General features: G+C 36.2%; 1 protein-coding gene across 22 annotated transcripts in view; it reads left to right on the top strand.

Annotated features, from left to right (window-relative positions):
• SMAD2 (SMAD family member 2) overlaps window positions 1-19748 on the top strand; it is an 85334-nt gene that overhangs the window by 54096 nt on the left and 11490 nt on the right. For 13 of the 22 annotated variants that reach the window (XM_081563307.1, XM_081563292.1, XM_081563306.1 and 10 more), the window contains 4 exons: window positions 2460-2549; window positions 3598-3791; window positions 4966-5100; window positions 7375-7449. In XM_081563307.1, the coding sequence (XP_081419433.1) occupies window positions 2460-2549; window positions 3598-3791; window positions 4966-5100; window positions 7375-7449 (494 nt within the window). The remainder of the gene's footprint in view (window positions 1-2459; window positions 2550-3597; window positions 3792-4965; window positions 5101-7374; window positions 7450-19748) is intronic. The other 9 variants (XM_081563300.1, XM_081563298.1, XM_081563302.1 and 6 more) reach the window with 3 other exon arrangements.

Below are 19748 nucleotides of genomic sequence, written 5' to 3'. Positions count from 1 at the left end.
GATTTTTGTGTCTCTCCACTGTTATCAAATAGTTGATTTTATTTTGTTTTCAGATAGTTAATTTTATTATATTTTGTTTAAAGGCTATCATTTTTATCCAAAGAAAGGTTTGCCTGATTGAGGCTGCCCTACTGGCAGAACCTCTATTCTGTTTTGTTTGTGTATTCCTTTATTAATTTCATACAGTTTCCACTATTGAAGATTATAATGTGTTTCAGGATCTAGTAGAGCCAGTTGCTTCTTCATGGGAGTTTTCTTGGTCATTCTTGTATTTTTTTTGATATGTTATATGTTAGGTAATTTTGTTTGAGTCTTAAATTTTTTTTTTTAAATTTTTGTTGAGAGTCCATCAAATATGTAAATTTGGCAGAACTGGTATTGCTATGATGTTAGCTTCCTATTTAGGAAGATGAATGTTTTTCTCTTTAGTTGATTTTTGTATTCTTTAGTAATAACTAAAACGTTTATTTTTGTAGTTTTGACACATTTATAATTACATTTATCCTAGGTATTTTGTATATTTTGATATAAGTTGATTCTTTAAGAAAGTTTTCATATATAAATGAGGAAAAATTTTACCTGATAGAAGCAAATTTATTTTTTTTAAATAAACCTTCCAATTTGCGTGAGAGAGATTGCAATGGTCAATAGAACTGAGGCTGAAATACCCTGTGATGGCAGTGGAAAAATAGCTGAGTTAAGAGTTGGGATGTAGTTTTGTCTGACTCTAGATTTGATTGCATGCTTTTAACAGCTACTGTTTATTGTTCTCTGATATATTTCAGGGCTTGAATAAAGCACAACTTAAGCTCTTCATGCCCTGTTGCATTTCTGCTTCTCTTGTCAGTTCTGGAGTTTCTTGAATGAAATATTTATTTTAGTCTCATAAGAGCAGAATAGCCACAATATGTACTCGCCTCAGTCATTTTCCTTTGGCTGTTTTTAAAGAGAGAAGAGGAAGGTGTATACTGTTCCTTCAGAGGTTTGAATTTAGATTTATGAAACTCCAGAATTGGGTTGGTTTTATTGTGTTTTAAACCACTTGGTGCTATATGTTTCCAGTAGATATTTGATAAATATCTTAAATAAGAGAACCATTTATGTCATGGTTTTTTTAGTCATTGCACCTTTGGGAGAAAAGAAAAGGTCTGAATTAGTCTCCAGTTTGGCCTTTTCTGCCTTTTGTAGTCTGAGAAGTGGAAGTTAGACTTCTGAAGCCTAAAAAACCAAGAGAATCTGTAGAATGTCTCAACAAGCTGCTCCAAAGTGTCTGAAAACGCATTTTGCAAAGCCACCCCGCCTTACACTTAGGCTAGCCTCGAGTGCGGCTCAGTGATCCTGCCGGAGGCCCTGAGCAGCCCCACCAATGGGACGAGTTGCCCAGCCTCGGGAAGGCGGCGCTTTTCACCGGTGCCCTTTGAAATGCTGAGTGAGCTCGTTAGCAAAGGATGCTCAAAAGTTGTTTTGAGATGTTTCTTTCTCTTCAAGTTTTGATGATTTTGTAACATGTAAGAAGTTGGAATGGAGTTTCAGAAATTGTCTTTTGACTCTCATTTTTAAAAAAGTACGACTTGCTACCTGAGACCCCTTTGGCAGTCAGTAGTTCAATTCCAGGCTGTTTATTAAGCTCTTCTTTTCTCCTCTTCTCACACAGATGAAGTGGTGGCAGGGAAAATAGGCAGACTTGTATCTGGGCTGTCCTTGTTCTGGAAAGAAATGTGGAAGAAAAATTTTGATTTTTGAAATTTCAAATCAGATTTTTCAAAAAAATCTTTCTGGTGTATGTCTTTCAGATGAATTGATGAAAAAAACTAGATACAGCAACTTTGTCATAGTCACAGTATCTTTTACAAATTTTGTGCTTTCACATATGTTTAATCCTTGTAGCAGTTTCTTAAAAATTTTCAGGTAGTGTGCTATGCTAGGATGACTTCAAAATCCATTTCCTTGTCCTTTGTAGTAATAAGAGCAATAATAATTTTCAGTAAAACTGAATATGTATGTATCTTAAATAAGCTGGAAATTTTAACTGGATATATGTTTTAATTGAAATTTTATCTATGTTAAAAATACCAGTTGACATCCATTTTTAGATTTTTTTTTTTAAACTGGATTATAAAATGAAGCACTGTTAGTAAGACTTAATGGCATAGGATCTTTTGTTGTGAGTAGAGGAAATTGGAAAAGGCACAGGTATGATTTCATTAAGCTAGAGAGCACTGGTGTTCACATTTTAAAAACATAACCATAACTTATCTGGAGTCACATGTTCCATTTTATTGGCTTCCTTCATATAGAAAATATAGAAATCAGCACTAAATGCCCGTGAAAAGTGAAGCAGTGTATATTTTCTGGGTGAAGGAAGTATTCTGTACATTTTCCATGTTTTACATCATGGTAATTTGAATAACCATGCTTCCATGTTCACATCAATTTTTTGTTTTTCAATTTATGCACAGCACTTGCTCTGAAATTTGGGGACTGAGTACACCAAATACGATAGATCAGTGGGATACAACAGGCCTTTACAGCTTCTCTGAACAAACCAGGTGAATATTCTGCCCTCTGTGGAATCCTAGAGATCTTGTGGGAGGGAGGGTGTTTTGGAAGACCTAAAGTGGGTTGCTTAGTATAATTTTGCCTAGGATGTTTCCTTAATGTAAAATAAGGCATGGCATTTAAAATAACTGCTTGCCAGTATTAAAAATATATTAAATGTTTCCGCTGACGTGTTGATCAATGAAATTCTAGTTTTGAATCTTCTTTAAATTACTGCATCCCCTAAAGAATAGAAGCTTCGATGACTATATTCTCATTTTAGTGTGAGGGTAGATTATAATCTGTTGTTGGCCTAATTTTTCAGTAGATACATAACCAGTTTTTGCTAAATTTCTTGCTGTCATCTAAATCTCATCTTTATACTAATAAGTACATGGTTATTTACTGAACCCCTTATGTCACAATTAATGCTAGGCTGACTCGTTTTGGTTATTTATTTTTTTTTAAATCACCTTATTCTCTTTTTGAGCATATTGGTATTTGTCCATTTCATCTCATCATTTTCATCACCATCTGCATTTATGTGTGAGCTATAGAAAATATACCTCAGTACTCAAAACAGTCACAACTGGATAATGAGTTCCGTTAGTTTTAGTAAGTTACTTTTACATCATTGTTGGTATTTGTCATTCTTCACACTAGTTCCTTTTTTTGATAATTCAGTCACCTACAGAAGTAATGCCCTTAAGCCTCCCTAAGTAAGAGTTTGAGTCACTAAAGATAGAAGTTGATAACATTTTTCAAGTGTAACTGTATGAGACTTAAAAAAAAAAAACAACCATTTTTTCCCAAGTGGCTACCTGTTCATTGACATTTGAGTCATTTATGTAGTATGTTTATAAGAAAAATACCCTAGCGCTGCTGCTTACCTTTATATCAGATCCATTAGATAGTACATTTTTCTTCCTTGTACTCACTAAAACTAACTAAATGTCTGTCATTCCTTTCTTTATGCTCTTAATATACTAGTTTAGCCCAATTGAGTATGTTTATTTTTTTAAAAGTTCCCATCTTTCTTTTCCACTTGCTTCCCAACAGGTCTCTAGATGGTCGTCTTCAGGTGTCCCATCGAAAAGGACTGCCTCACGTAATATATTGCCGATTATGGCGCTGGCCTGATCTTCACAGTCATCATGAACTCAAAGCAATTGAAAACTGCGAATATGCTTTTAATCTTAAAAAGGATGAAGTATGTGTAAACCCTTACCACTACCAGAGAGTTGAGACACCAGGTAGGAAAATCAGATTTTTTTTCCCCTCGTTTTAGTGAAATGCTTGAATTTAAGTATATTAGGTACTCTTACACCTAATTGACCCAGGGAAACTTTGTTATAAAACTCTAATAGTGAAAAGTTAAAGTGTTAGTTGCTCAGCTATGTCTGACTCTTTGCTTCCCCATGAACTGTAGCCCACCAAGCTCCTCTCTCGGTGGAATTCTCCAGGCAAGAATACTGGAGTGGGTTGCCATTCCCTTTTCTTCCTGACCCAGGGATCAAACCCAGGTCCCCCGCATTGCAGGCAGATTCTTTACCATCTGAGCCACCAGGGGAGCATAAAACTATAATAATTTGCCTTGAATTCAGTGTATTTTTTGGTGGTACTGGGACTTCCCTGCTGGTCCAGTGGCTAAGATGCCTTGTTTCCAATGCAGGGGGCCTGGGTTCGATCCCTGGTCAATCCCACATGCTGCAACTAAGACCTATTGCCACCAAATAAATAAATATTTAAAAAAAATAAAAATAAAAAAAAATAAAAATACTAAAAAAATGTTGATATATGTTATGGAAAAATATATTTTAAAGGGAAAGGTATGTTAGTTTCTTGAAATAACATTTCACATCAAAGTACATATCTAGGAAATTCTAATCCTATAGATACACAGTCTGCTTAGAACTGAATAAGTATCGTTACCTGTTTGCTGCATTAACTGTTTTAAGTCATTTCACTCTTTGGTTTTTTGATGTACTTTAGTGATATCATTTGTAACTAAGCAGTTTAGTAAAACTCATAGCAGGACTTTCAGTTTACTTACCCAGTTTACTTAGTACTTGAAACTTACTAGAATGCTGCTATATTTAGGGAAAAAAAGCTTGATTTTACAAATCTTTCTGCAACCTTTCCAATGAGGATTTATGAACTTCTGTGGTCATATAATATGATCAGGATCACTCTTTCCCCAAAAGTACAAGATAAATCAGAACTTGGAGATTTAGATTGTGGACTCCATGGTAAATTAAAATCATAATCAGGTTTGTCAGTTTCTCAATAGCCGAATAATATCAAATGAGTCGATCCTAAACTTCAGAAATTAATCAGGCTGATTCTTTTTTGTGTGTGAAAACTTTGAGTAAAAGGGTCCGCTCTCATCTGCTTTGCCATTAACTTGGATTTCTTCCGCTCTTTCAGTTTTGCCCCCGGTGTTGGTGCCCCGGCACACTGAGATCTTAACAGAACTGCCCCCTCTGGATGACTATACCCACTCCATTCCAGAAAACACTAACTTCCCAGCAGGAATTGAGCCACAGAGTAATTATATCCCAGGTATTTTTGCCTTCTGAGTCTCCTAAACTGTGAGATAGATACAAATTTTGTTCATAAACATTCATCTATTAATAAATTAATAAGTTATGCTTTGGTTTTTTAAAAATTTTAGTTCTACAGACATAGGAACATGTATGTTGTACTGAAAAATCAGGAAACTTCTATTTTAGTTCTTTTTCATCTGGGACTCAGTAATTCTGAAAAATAAATGAACTACATGATTCTCAAATTCTGCTCTAGAACATTATGTGTCCAGTACAAACTAAAGGTATAAGCATGAGCATTTAGCTGTACATTGGATTTTTTGGTGTTTTAATTTTTTTCTCGTGTGCAGTATTTATCTATTCATTCCACTTTTATGTTTTATTTATTGGACTGAAAATGTGTAAGGAACTTCGAGTTTCAGCTATAGTAAAAAAAAAAAATTGCCTTAATGTGTCTCATCATGGAAATAATGCTTGTTCATTGGAGGTAATTTTGAAAACATAAGGTAAAAGAAGACTTTTTTAAAACAGCTAATTTTAAGGTTAAAAAGTGTTTTCTGACTATCTTAATGCTTTTTTCTTTTATTACGATTTATTCCAAAAGAAGATTTAAAGCTGCTTTTATTGGGAAACATAAACATTTTGAGGAGTTAGTAGGGCAAAGAGTTTGTTGTGGAAAATAGGGGCTATAGGACAAGGGGAAGCAGGGTGAACACAAGGCATTTTGTAGGGAGAGGAATTTGGCTGGAAGTAGTTACATGTGAGTAGCGTGTTGGATTGAGGGAGTCCTTAAATCTGATGTGGAAATTAGTATAATTCAACAATACTTAGGAAACTGAGGTGTAAGCATTCGCTCTTGTAAGACACCTACCCAGTGATTATGTAGAAGGATGTTAATCAAAATGTTTGACTTTTACCTGTGGAGATATTTGGGCTGATTTTCCATCGTCTTTGTTTAGATTTGGATCTTTTACAAAGTGGAAAATCACATGTGGATTATACTTAACCTCCTTTTCTGGACAGTGGGTCTTTACCCAGCTCCAACTGACAGCAAAACCTTGGTGTTCACTTTTTATTCCACTGCGAAAGAAATTATAACATTTCCTCCAAGACACTAGTATTATACCTTTGTTGTTTACTATTTTATATATAAATAATAATGGGAAAAAATGAAAAAGAATAGCATATTTATCAGTTCAATATTTTTTTCGTATTTACACCTTTGAGACATGGGTGGTTAAACTGGCAAAGCTTAGCTCTTTTTAATTTTATTTGATTTAACTTTTAAAATAGCACATAACTGTATATATTCTTATTTTTATATTCTTTGTTGTTCAAGTATTACTATGAAGGAATTTATTTTATTCTTATATTAAAATTTGGGGGGCACTGGCATTTAAAATGAAAAGTTTGATACTTAAAACTTAAAATTAACTTACTGAAGAGAGATTGTCAAGAGTTCATGAAGGAGACCTTTAACTTGCATCACCTAAACTTCTTTTTCCTGCTTGGAATTATGATTTGTAAAATTGTATAAATTTTTTATTTTACATAAAGTTTATTCAGATATTCAAGTACTTTCTGAATGTGAACATTTTGTTCATAAACCATTTTGGAAATGACACATTAGAATCTTATGTATTTTCAGAAAGTAACTGACCTCGGTTTTGTGTAGCAGTCTTATTTGAATTTAATTTTCTGCCTCAAGCATTCAGGACTTACTGTTTAGAAATCACTCAAGCAATCCACTTTTTAGATAGAATTCAGGCTAGACCATTCCTGAACTATATTACCATATTTTGCCCTAGAGAACCTAGTGTAGTATGTCAGCCTGTATTACTTTGTAATCCTGAGTCTTGTGTGCCTATGTTCTGTGTCCTCTAATCATCTTTAAGTACCCATTTACGATGACCATTAGTTAAAAAAATTTTTTTTGGTTATTAATTTCTTTTAAACATACTGATTAAGAACTGAGGCATCTTGGAAGTTATATTTTTGGCTCTTGCCCCAGAAAATATACAAATGAGAATGAGCCAGATATGTAAATAATAGCTAAAAAAATATGCAGAGAGAGCTCAATTGTATTACAAGTGGTTTTTAAGGATTCACCTACAAGGTTTGGATCGGAACCTGAATCATAAGCCCTCAGTATCCAATACTGCTTTTTATAGTGATGTTATGTAACATTCATATGTTATTTGGAGTGATTTGTTGGTTATCTTTGGTAGCTAGGAGAAAAGGCTTTGAGATTAAATTGCAGCTCTACTTGATTTGTTCTAAACTTTTGTAGAAACGCCACCTCCTGGATATATCAGTGAAGATGGAGAAACAAGTGATCAACAGTTGAACCAAAGTATGGATACAGGTAAAAAATATTCTCAAAATTACTCAGTAATTAAATACAGAATTTTGTCATGTTTGAAATTCACTAAAATTATTACTAACCCTAAATTTAGAAAAGTTGGATCACCTATCAAAAAAAATGGAATCTTTTATCTTGATTTAATTATATTTGAGCGGTCAGAGAGAGGACCCTCCTTCTTTGTCAGTGAAAGATTAACACATATTACTCTGCAGAATAATTGTTAGGATTTTCTCTTATTAGAGTTAAATAAAAATCGGGAAACACTCAAGATATTTTTCAAGTGTTTTGTGCTTCTGTTTAAAGTTTTAGGGACTTTATGACTAAATGTCTTTATGATGAAAGACTCTAATTAATTAACCCAATAATAGGTTTTCAGAGGAACTTGAAAGTAAGATATGGGGATCAGCTTTTTAGTGCTCTTTTAACTTAATAGTTCTGAATTATAGTAGATTGTTTACATAAAGTACCTTGTATATTGTACTTGACCTACTTCAATTTCTAATACTTAGCTATCAACTAATTTTGACGTGTAATAAATATTACACACACAAAACTTCAGAAAAGTTGTTATATAATAGAATGTATATAACTCATCATAACTAATAGGTTACCAGTGAAGTAGCTGTGATGTCCTTGTAATTGTATATCTTGATCTAGTCCATCCTGGTTGTATCTTAAGTATTGGACACCTTAATATCACAACCTGCCAAGTTACAGCATAGCTTTTCTACACAGTTTATACTAAAGCATTCTATATTTATGATAATCTAAGTGATTTTCTAAATGGCAGGGGCTTGGGTGGTTGGCTTTACAATAATTCTGTTGCTTAAATTCTTTCATTATTTCGATTCCCAAGTAAAGAAGCTTCTGCTATAGCTAATCATACTTTATAGCTTTTCAGAATAGTAAATAACCAAGAAAAGTAGATGATAATCATTGGATATAGCATGTTGTGAATTTTTTCTTTCTTTTTTAATTTTGGCTGAATGACTTGTGGGGTTCTTCATTCCCTACTCTCAGCACAGAGTCCTAACGACTGGACCTCGCAGAATTGGATCCCTAAATCAGCATGTTCCTTTTTGCCCTATGATGGACAGTTGCTTCTGTGACACTTAGACATAAATACCATAAAAATATACTCTGATGACATCATTAGTCATCAGGGAAAATGCAAATAAAATCATGACATATCACTTCATACCCTCTAGAATGGCTGTAATCAAAAAGTCTGATTCTTTATGAACCCATGGACTGTAGCTGCCAGGCTCCTGTGTCCACAGAATTTCCCAGGCAAGAATCCTGGAGTGGGTTGCATTTCCTTCTCCAGGGAATCTTCCTGACCCAGGGATCGAACCCAGGTCTGCTGCATTGCAGGCAGATTCTTTACCACTGAGCCACTTCTTCAAAAAAGAAAAATAAGAAGTCTTGATGAAGATGGGAGAAGTTAGGAGTCTTCATATGTTGCTAGTGGGAATGTAAAATGGTTCAGTTACCTTGGAAAGATTTGCTGTTCTTCAAAGTTAAATATAGAATAACAATAAGACCCAGCAGTTTCACCCGAGGAAATTGAAAACATGTCCAAACTAAACTTGAACACAAATGTAAGCATTATTCATAGTAGTCTGAAAGTAGAAATGACCCAGATTGTCTTTCAGATGATGAATGGATAAATTAAATGAGTTATATCCATACTTGGGAATATTATCCAACCACATAAAGGAATGAAATACTGGTGCATGCTACAGCATGGATGAACTTTGAAAGCATTATATTAGGTGAAAGAAGCCAGGCACAAAAGGCCATAAGGATTCCAGTTAGTGCCCGTTGGATAATATAGTTGAAACATGAGAGGAGCAATAAGATGAATATAATCACTGGTTAGGCGCTTCCCTGTGGCTGAGTCAGTAATGAGTCCACCTGCAGTGCAGGAGACCTGGGTTCCATCCCTGGATCTAGAAGATCCCTTAAGAGAAGGAAATGGCACCCCATACTAATTTTCTTGTCTGGAAAATCCCATTGAATCCCGTTGACAGAGGAGCCTGGTGGGCCACAGTCCAGGACCTCTTTGGAATGGTGGAAGGTTCTAGGTGTGTGCTGTCCACGTGGCCACATGCTACTAGGAGTACTTGACGTAATTGGTGCAGCCAAGAACCTGAATTTTTATCTTTATTTGATTTAAACAGTGACATGTAGCTAGAGGCTGTTGGTAACCCAGCTGATGGCTGTCGTACAGATGGTGTTTGGGGTGAGAGATCAGCTGTCTGCAGGGCTGCATCTCCCGGAGCCAACCCAGTCCTGAGCAAGTGCTCAGGCTTACAGCACCATGGCCATGCCCATGGGTGACCCCACGTGAGAGCACCTCTGGGTGTGCACACGTCATCCTGGGATTGTGGGGAGAGGGTGCAGCAGGAGCAGCCCTCACTCACTGCCTGACTCTCTGGACCTGTCTCCCCGGCTGCATGGAAATCCATAGTCACCATGTAGGCCAGAGCTGGGAGGATGGGGAGGCCGCAGGCCAGCCCCTCTCCCCATGTCCCAAGGGCTGCCGATGCCTGGCTAACCGTGCACCCACCTGCCCGCAGCTGCCCCTGTGCTTCTGAATGAATGTGATCAAGAACACACACTTCGTGTTTGACATCCACAAGACCAAGGTCATGGATAGCCATTGTGATGGTGATAGCCACTGCCTGTTGGTGGTGGCCCAGACCTTCATGAACTTCTCCAAATCCAAGCACAAGTTGGGCAAGGACTTGCCCTCCAACAAGCTGCTCTATGCCAAGGACATCCCTAACTACAAGACTGTAAGAAAGCCTTTGACTGTGTGGATCACAACAGACTGTGATCTCTTAAAGAGATTGGAATACCAGACCACCTTACCTGTGTCCTGAGAAACCTGTATCCAAATCAAGAAGCAACAGTTAGAAACAAACCAGTTCAAAATTGGGAAAGGACTGTGTCAAGGCTGTATATTGTCACTCTGTTTATTTAACTTACATACATCATGTGAAAAGCCGGGCTGGATGAATCATAGGCTGGAATCCAAGATTGCCAGGAGAAATATCAACAGCCTCAGATATGCAGGTGATACCACTCTAATGGCAGAAAGTGAGGAAGAACTAAAGAGCCTCTTGATAAAGGTGCAAGAGAAGAGTGAAAAAGCTCGGTTAAAACTCAGCATTCAGAAAACTCAGATCATGGCATGCAGTCCCATCACTTCATGGCAAATAGATGGGGAAACAATGTAAACAGTGACAAACGTTATTTTCTCGAACTCCAAAATCACTGTGGACGGTGACTGCAGCCATGAAATTAAAAGATGATTGCCTTGGAAGGAAAGCTGTGACAAACCTAGACAGTGTATGCAGAGTTAGTAGAGACATCTGTAGTCGTGTCATATAGACATAACTATACGACAAAGGTCTGTATAGTCAAAGCTATGATTTTTCTAGTAGTCATGTACAGATGTGAGAGTTGGACTGTAAAGAGGGCTGAGCCAAAGAGCTGATACTTTCAAACTGTGGTGCTGGAGAAGACACTTGAGAGTTTCTTGGACAGCAAGGAGATGAAGCCATTCAGTCTTAAAGGCCGTCAAGCCTGAATATTCGTTGGAAGGACTGCTGCTGAAGCTCCAGTACTTTGGCCACCTGATGGGAAGAGCCAACTCATTGGAAAAGACCCTAATGCTGAGAAAAATTGAAGGCAAAGGAAGAAGGGGGTGGCAGAGGGATGGGATGGTTAGATGTCACCACTGACTCAATGGACATGCCTTTGAGCAAACTCTGGGTAATAGTGAAGGACAGGGAAGCCTGGCATTCTGCAATCCGTGGGATCACAGAGTCGGACGTGACTTAGCAACTGAACAACAACAGTAGTCACTTGTTATGGTAATGGATCAAAATCCAATAGGAGGGAATAAGCTGAATCAAATAAAATGAATTCATTGTTTTGGGGCTAGCTTTGAATGTAACCTGATATTTCTAATTCTGTTTCGATGGAGGAAATGTTACTATCTTTTTCAAAATGACACGTTTAAAAGTGTTTACTGTAATGACAGTGACATTGTGAATGTTTGATTCATGAGATGCTAAAAATTTGCTTTAATACTAGTTTTCTACCTGCTATTTATTGTTCTGTTAGTGCAATGGCAAGAATTTTCTGACTGCTGCAGGATCCCAATTTAGAACAAAATTAACCTCTCTTTAAACTCGGGTCCATATTTTTCTAGAGGGAAGACATGATTAAATTATTCTTTGAAACCCTTCTGGGATAGAAGGAGTTAATAGCTTTTAAAAGGGTAACCATAGGGGGCATTCCCTGGTGGTCCAGTGGATAGGACTCTGCTTGCACTTCAGAGGGCACGGGTTTAATCTTTGTTGAGAGAACTAAGATCCCGCAAGCCTCGGGGCCAAAATAAATAAATAAAATTTAAAAAAAGCCAGAGGACAAATAAAGTAGAATACAGAACTGTATGAGCAAGTACATGTTACTTTTTGCTTTGCTTTGTGTGTTTTTAATTTCTCTGGTCAAGCCTTCATTCTTTAAAGCCTGTGGACATCAGGGGTCAGGCTGAAGGAATATCACAAGAAATACAGGTTTGGTGTAGTTCTAACCTTTTCTTCTTGCAATCTGGTCATTTTGTGTACCTCTAGATAAGGTTCACATGCTGTACTCAGGAGACAGCGTCTCTAACCAGATGCATGGCTGCTGGATAGCATGATGGGCCTCTGAACTAGACTACCTGGACTTGAATTGTCCCTCTACTGTATACTAGCTTGATGATGTAGGCATGCAGTTTCCTTATCTATAAACTAGGGATCATTATAGTACCTAACTCATAGGGTTGTTAACAGTTAATTTTTGTAGCTACATGTACCTGACTCATAGTAAATATTGTATGAATGTATTTAGAGAATATTGGATCTCCTTGCAGTCCAAGGGACTCTCAAGAGTCTTCTCCAACACCACAGTTCAAAAGCATCAGTTCTTCGGCGCTCAGCTTTCTTCACCGTCCAACTCTCATATTCGTACATGACCACTGGAAAAACCATAGCCTTGACTAGATGGACTTTTGTGGGCAAAGTAATGTCTCTGCTTTTAAATATGCTATCTAGGTTGGCCATAACCTTCCTTCCAAGGAGTAAGCATCTTTTAATTTCATGGCTGCAATCACCATCAGCAGTGATTTTGGAGCCCCCAAAAAAAGTCTGACACTGTTTCCACCGTTTCCCCATCTATTTCCCATGAAGTGATGGGACCAGATGCCATGATCTTAGTTTTCTGAACGTTGAGCTTTAAGCCAACTTTTTCACTCTCCTCTTTCACCTTCATCAAGAGGCTCTTTAGTTCTTCTTCACTTTCTGCCATAAGGGTGGTGTCATCCGCATATCTGAGGTTATTGATATTTCTCCCGGCAATCTTGATTCCAGCTTGTGTTTCTTCCAGCCCAGCGTTTCTCATGATGTACTCTGCATAGAAGTTAAATAAGCAGGGTGACAATATACAGCCTTGACGGACTCCTTTTCCTAATTGGAACCAGTCTGTTGTTCCATGTCCAGTTCTAACTGTTGCTTCCTGACCTGCATACAGGTTTCTCAAGAGACAGGTCAGATGGTCTGGTATTCCCATCTCTTTCAGAATTTTCCACAGTTTATTGTGATCCACACAGTCAAAGGCTTTGGCATAGTCAATAAAGCAGAAATAGATGTTTTTCTGAAACTCTCTTGCTTTTTTGATGATTCAGCAGATATTGGCAACTTGATCTCTGGTTCCTCTGCCTTTTATAAAACCAGCTTGAACATCTGGAGGTTCATGGTTCACGTATTGCTGAAGCCTGGCTTGGAGAATTTTAAGCATTACTTTACTAGCATGTGAGATGAGTGCAATTGTGCAGTAGTTTGAGCATTCTTTGGCATTGCCTTTCTTTGGGATTGGAACGAAGACTCTTGAGAGTCCCTTGGACTGCAAGGAGATCCAATCAATCCATCCTAAAAGAGATCAATCCTGGGTGTTCATTGGAAGGTCTGATGTTGCAGCTGAAACTCCAATACTTTGGCCACCTCATGCGAAGGGTTGACTCATTGGAAAAGACCCTAATGCTGGGTAGGATTGGGGGCGGGAGGAGAAGGGGACGACAGAGGATGAGATGGTTAGATGGCATCACCAACTCGATGGACATGGATTTGGGTAGACTCCGGGAGTTGGTGATGGACAGAGAGGCCTGGTGTGCTGCAATTCATGGGGTCGCAAAGAGTCGGACACGACTGAGTGACTGAACTGAACTGATTTAGAGAAAATAAAAAAAAAGATGAATTAACCATTAAGAAAAAGAAGAAAGTTGACTGCATGAAGATTAGAAGTAAATTGAGGGAATTGAGATCTTGAAGCAGGAGCAGTTCATTGTCATGTTTAGGCTCTTCTCAAAATAGGAAAGTAATTTGCCAGGAAAAGAGGGTCAGGTTTGTGAACTTTAGAGTAATGGTCTTACTAGATGTGCCATCTCTGCAGTGTTTTATAGTTTTTAGCATAGATGTATAGCATAGCTGTTACGAGATGCATGCTTCACTGTTCTAACCTTTTAGTGCTATTATAAATTTATTTTTCAATTTTATTTTTTAATTGTTTGTTCCTAGAATATAGAGTAAAATTTGATTATTGTCTGTTGGTCTTTTTTCCTGAACTTTGCTGAAGTCACTTTTTGTATCTAGTATTCTGTAGATTCCTAAGATTTTCTGAAAACAGTTTTACTTCTTGCTTTCTCACTTTTATGCTTGCTTCTTTTTCTGTCCTGGCTAAGACCTACAGCAAACTGTTGAATAAAAATACTAAGAATGGATATTTTTGCATTGTTCTTGATCATAGGGCAAATACATTTAATACACTTATTTAATTCCCAAATAAGTGAGATGTTAATTATGGATTTTTAATAGATTATCAGACTGGGGATGTTTCTTTCTGTTCCTAGTGCTTTCAGTGTTTGTAATGAATGGCTGTGGAATTTTGTCCATACTTTTTCTGTATCTCTTGAGAGGATCATACAGCTTTATTCCTTTTTGAAGTGAATTTCACAAAGTGATTTTTCTGATAACAAACCATTTTTGACCTTATTTAGTTATGATAAATTGCACTTTAATAAAAATCTATATGGGTTTGATTTGCTAAGTTTTTAAAGGATTTTAAAATCTATGTTTATTTATAAGAGGTTTTGTTCCTTAGTTTTCATATAATGTTTTTCTGTAGCTTCAGTATCAGTAATGTACTCTATATTGGATGAGATTTTCTATTTTCTGAAAAATTTTGCATAAGATTGTTAATTATTTCTTCCTTAACTACTTGATAGCTCCTGCCAGAGAAACCATCTCTTAAAGGGAAGGGTTTTTAAAATTGAGAGTTGTTTAGATTCTCTATTTTCTATTTTTTATGTAGGTTTGGTAGCTTGTGTCTTAAAAGATATTTGTTCATTTCATCTGAGTGGTAAATTTTATTGCTATGAAGTCATTTCTAATATTTTGTTATCCCCTTGATGTCTGCAAGATCAAGCAAATCTTAATGTCCCATATTTTACTTATAATACTGATAATTTAATTTTTTTCTTCTTGATAAGTCTTGCAGGGGCTTTATCAGTTAATATTTTTAAATACCCAGTTTTTGGCTTGTTAAATTTTTCTATTGTATTTCTCTTTTTACTACTTGATTTGTTTCTATTCTTCATTATTTTTTTCTACTTAACTTTGCATTTAATTTGGTCTTTTTAGAGCATTGTAGTTTAAATTTAGATCGTTGATTCTTTTCTATTTTTTTCCCATTGATTCTTTTATAGTGTAAGCTTTTAAAACTGAAAATTTCCCTCCAACCCTTATTTCAGCCTCATACCACAAATTTTAATAAGTTATTTTTCATTATTATTTGTTATTATCATTTAAATATTTTCTAATTCCTCTTTGATTTCTTTGATCCATGATGTTTTAGAAGTGTAGGGGCTTTCTAGATAGTTTATTGATTTCTAACTTAATTCCATTATGTTTCATATATATTGTGTATGATTTCAGCCCTCTGAAATTTACTAAGAATTATTTTATGCCACAGCGTGGTATATTTGATTTATAGTTGAAAAGAATTTTGTGCAGTTGTAGTGCTCGGAGAAGGCAATGGCACCCCACTCCAGTACTCTTGCCTGGAAAATCCCATGAACGGAGGAGCCTGGTAGGCTACAGTCCATGGGGTCGCTAAGAGTCGGACATGACTGAGCGACTTCACTTTCACTTTTCCCTTTCATGCACTGGAGAAGGAAATGGCAACCCACTCCAGTATTCTTGCCTGGAGAATCCCAGGGACGGCGGAGCCTGGTGGGCTGCTGTCTATGGGGTCGCACAAGAGTCGGACACGACTGAAGCGACTTAGCAGCAGCAGTAGCAGTGTTACTCTAGGTGTCATTTTTGGTTGTGGTCGTTGCTGATATTGTTTAAATCTTCTTAATTCTGACTTATTTCTAAATGCGACTTTGGGTTTATCTCTTTTTCCTTTTAGTCTTGTCAGTTTTTGCTTCATGTATTTTGAGTCTCCATTATTAAATGGTACACATTTCGAATTACATCCTTCTGATGAAGTGACTTTTGTTATAATATGTGTCTCATATAAACATCAACATCATGTGTAAATGATGAACCCAGGCTGTCATTGGTTCAGAGATCTCGCTTGTCTTCATATCTCTGTTGCGTGTATCAGGGACCCAGACGGGACGTGCACATTCCGACCTCATAGACTGTGAACGACTTCCCTCATTTCTAGTCTGACAGGAGGTGAGGTTTACTTGGAATTTTCACTTGTCTTCAGCAAGTCAGATATGGGAGTTAGAACTGGCTAATGAAGAGGACTGTATCTGTGCTTGAGCTTCTCAGATTCCAGTTGCCTGTGTGTGGCCATTAAATTTTTAGCTGGTTTCTCCTTTGGCAAGAACAGTCCTTTGTGTGCTAACTTGACAGATACTCCCAGCAGTGAAAATGATTACCACTTCCTACTTAATATAGGAAGAGCTCATCCCTTTCTGTAAATGACTTACAACTTAAATGAATCTATAGTTTTGGGGTCACTTTTGGTAAAAATATAATTTTTTAGTATTTCTGATACTTTCTTATTGTAGGAGTAAGGGTTTTTCCAACAGTCTTCTATATTCTAACCATGAGGGGAACCCTGTACAAGTTACTAATAAAAACAAAAGAAGAGCAACTGTATTCTCATTTTGAACAAAATTCATGCCTGTAGAAAACTTGGAAATACATAGAACATAATAAAGAAACATGAAGGAACTGAATTTGACATAGTTCCTATATCTTATTTTTGCTGAATCTCAAATTTTTACCATTCTGTTTCAAAAGTTCTACAGTATTTTACAGATTAAAATTATGATGCAGCATTTTGAATGATTCAACAAGTGGATGTTCATTATAAATTAAAAGCAGATATGTAATTCATAAAAAGCAGTACCACAATGAATGTCATAGAAGGATAGGTAGAAAGAAACAGAGGAATTTGCACCTAGGCTCTCAGATTGTGGAAATTCTGTTCCTGACTACTGCACTATTGCACTAGGCTTCCTCTGGCTTGTTTCAGAAGAGATGGAGAGAAATGCCTGTTTCTGCAGTATTTGCTGAGGTAGGACTTGGTGATCAGGTAGGGATATGGTGGAAGGAATAAACCAGCATGATGATCAGTGTTTTGAAAAGTTTGTGAATGTGATTGGTCTCTATATTCAGTAAATGAGGTTTTTTTTTAAAGCATACGTTTAAGCCTTTTTTGGTATAAAAATCGTAGATAATTTTAGTTCTTTGGGACTGTTTTTTGTAATTTTAATTTAAAGATGATAAAATGAAATTATTTTAAGACCCTTAACGTTTCTGTCCTCCCATATATGCCTTTTGAAAGAATAAGTCTATTTTTTTATTTGAATGTTGATAATTTGTGGTTAGTTTATATACTGAAACTTAAAAAAAGTAAAATATACATTTATTTGACGATAATTTTGCTCAAGAAATTCAAACTAATTTTAATGTATCTCAAAAAGTTATAAAATAGATACTAAATATGTAAGTCATATCAAAATGAATCCCATTTGGAGAGAACTTGAAGTTTTAAAATAATCTGAGCAAGAATTATGCAAGATATAAAACCACAGAAGGAAGGGTTGATAAACTTAAGTAAATGACATTTAAAACATTACCATTCCATACCTTTAGAATGACCAGAATCTGAATTCTGGCAAGGAAGTGGAGCAGTAGGAACTCTGATTCATTGCTGATAGGAATGCAAAATGAATGCTGTGGCCACTTTGGAAGACAGATTGGCAGCTTCTTACAAAGCTGCACATACTTAAATCAGCAGTCATGCCCGTCGGTATTCACCTAAAGTTGAAAATTTACGTTACGTACGCACAGAAACTAACACTTGGATGTTTATAGTGGCTTTATTCATTAATTGCCAAAATTTGGAAGCAACTAAGGTGTCCTTCAGTAAGTGAATGAGTAAATGAATAATGGCATATCCGGACAATGGGATGGTATTCAGCGCTAAAAAGAAATCTGCCAAATAAAGGCTTGAAAATACATGGAACCTTAAATGCACATTACAAAGGAACCCTATCTGAAAAGGTGACATACCTGTATGATTCTAACTGACGTTCTGGAAAATACACAGACAGCTATAGAAACAGTAAAAAGATCAGTGATTGCTAGGGGTTCAAGGGGAGGGAGGGATTAATAAGCACAGAAGATTTTTAGGACAGTATAAGTATTCAGTATGCTACTGTAATGGTGAATACATGTCATCGTACATTTGTCAAAATTTATAGACTGCACAGCAACCAAAGAGGAACCCTAATAGAAATTATGGGCTTTAAATTATGTCTGTGTAGGTTCCTCAGTTATAGTAAATAATACATTGTGGTGCGAGGCACTGACGGCGGGGACGCTGTCCGTTTGTGGGTAAATGGGAACTCTTGTGCATGACTATGCTCAAGTTTACTGTGAAGCTAAAACTGCTCTAAAAAATAATGTTATTAAAAATTTTTTTTATTTTGAAAGATAAACCAAAAAACTTGGGGGAAATATTTTTAAATGTACAAGAAGTCTCATAATTGATTTCTAGATTTAAAACATCCGACAAATCAAGAGATTAAAGACAGTGCTTAATAGATAAATGGACATAAAGAACATGAATGCACTATTTATAACACAATAAAAATAAATAAAAACTTTAAATGTCGGAGTTGCCCCATTTAAATCTTTCAAATTGTCATATGTCAAAAGGTAGTGACATAGCATCAAGAAATGCTCATAAATTGTTGGTGGGACTAAACATCCTGGGAGGGTACTTTGATACTTGTAAAAATTTAACCTCACATTCCTTTTGCTCAACATTTCCTCATTGAAAAATGAATCCTACAAATACATGCAAACTTGTGTACAGGGTTGTGTGCACAAGGATTTCTCTAGATGTTTTAGCTTCAAGTAATAGAAACTAGCTTTAAATAGTGAGATTATTACTTCTCATAACGGCGAGTCCCAGACCTCAGTAGAAGCGTGTATATATGAATAACCAACAGATTAATCATCATTTAACCTAGCTCTGTTTTTTTTTTTGAAGTTTCTAAAAACTTCTGCTACCTAATACATTTTTATCTTAATTTAACTTCTAAAAATTTTGTATGTGATTATAATCATCTTTTCATAATCTTCAGTTCTAACTTTTATCACATACGACTGGACTCAGTCAAAGTTAATAAACCATAACTCTACTGGTCACTTCTAATAAGTATTTAATAGAGAGAGTAAGCAGTTAAAACATATGAAAAATTGGGCCGTTTCCTCCATTTCTAATAGTGGCTCTGTTTATTTTATCTAAGCTTCAGGAAACAGCAGTGGGTTTTAAGTTCATTGTTCTAAATATATTTTGACCTTTCGTAGCTGTACCTGTTATGACTTGCCAGCAGATTTTTCAAACTGAGGAACAAAAAAAAAAACATAAGAACTTTGTTATAGAAGGCTGCTCTGGCTTCTCAAAAATCATCACCTGTTCTTTATTTTTTGATTCGTCTGTTTACCGGGGGTTGCCATTTTACCTGTGTTGCGTGGCATTTTAGGTCATGGTTGCCATGGTGTGGAGAGTAAGAGGTACACCAGGGGCTTCTGACCTTCATCTCCATCTATGCCATTGCTGTAATTTTAAAGCTTGGGAGCTGTAGGTCTTGCTTCTTTGGGTAACATTCTCAGAATATGTAGAGGATAATGATGACAAAACAAAGAATATCC

This window comes from Giraffa tippelskirchi, chromosome 14, assembly GCF_054371585.1.
Source record: "Giraffa tippelskirchi isolate mGirTip1 chromosome 14, T2T-mGirTip1v1.2.pri, whole genome shotgun sequence".
Classification (NCBI taxonomy): Eukaryota; Metazoa; Chordata; class Mammalia; order Artiodactyla; family Giraffidae; genus Giraffa; species Giraffa tippelskirchi.
Note: the sequence above shows the minus strand (reverse complement) of the source record. Positions and strands in the feature narration are given on the sequence as shown.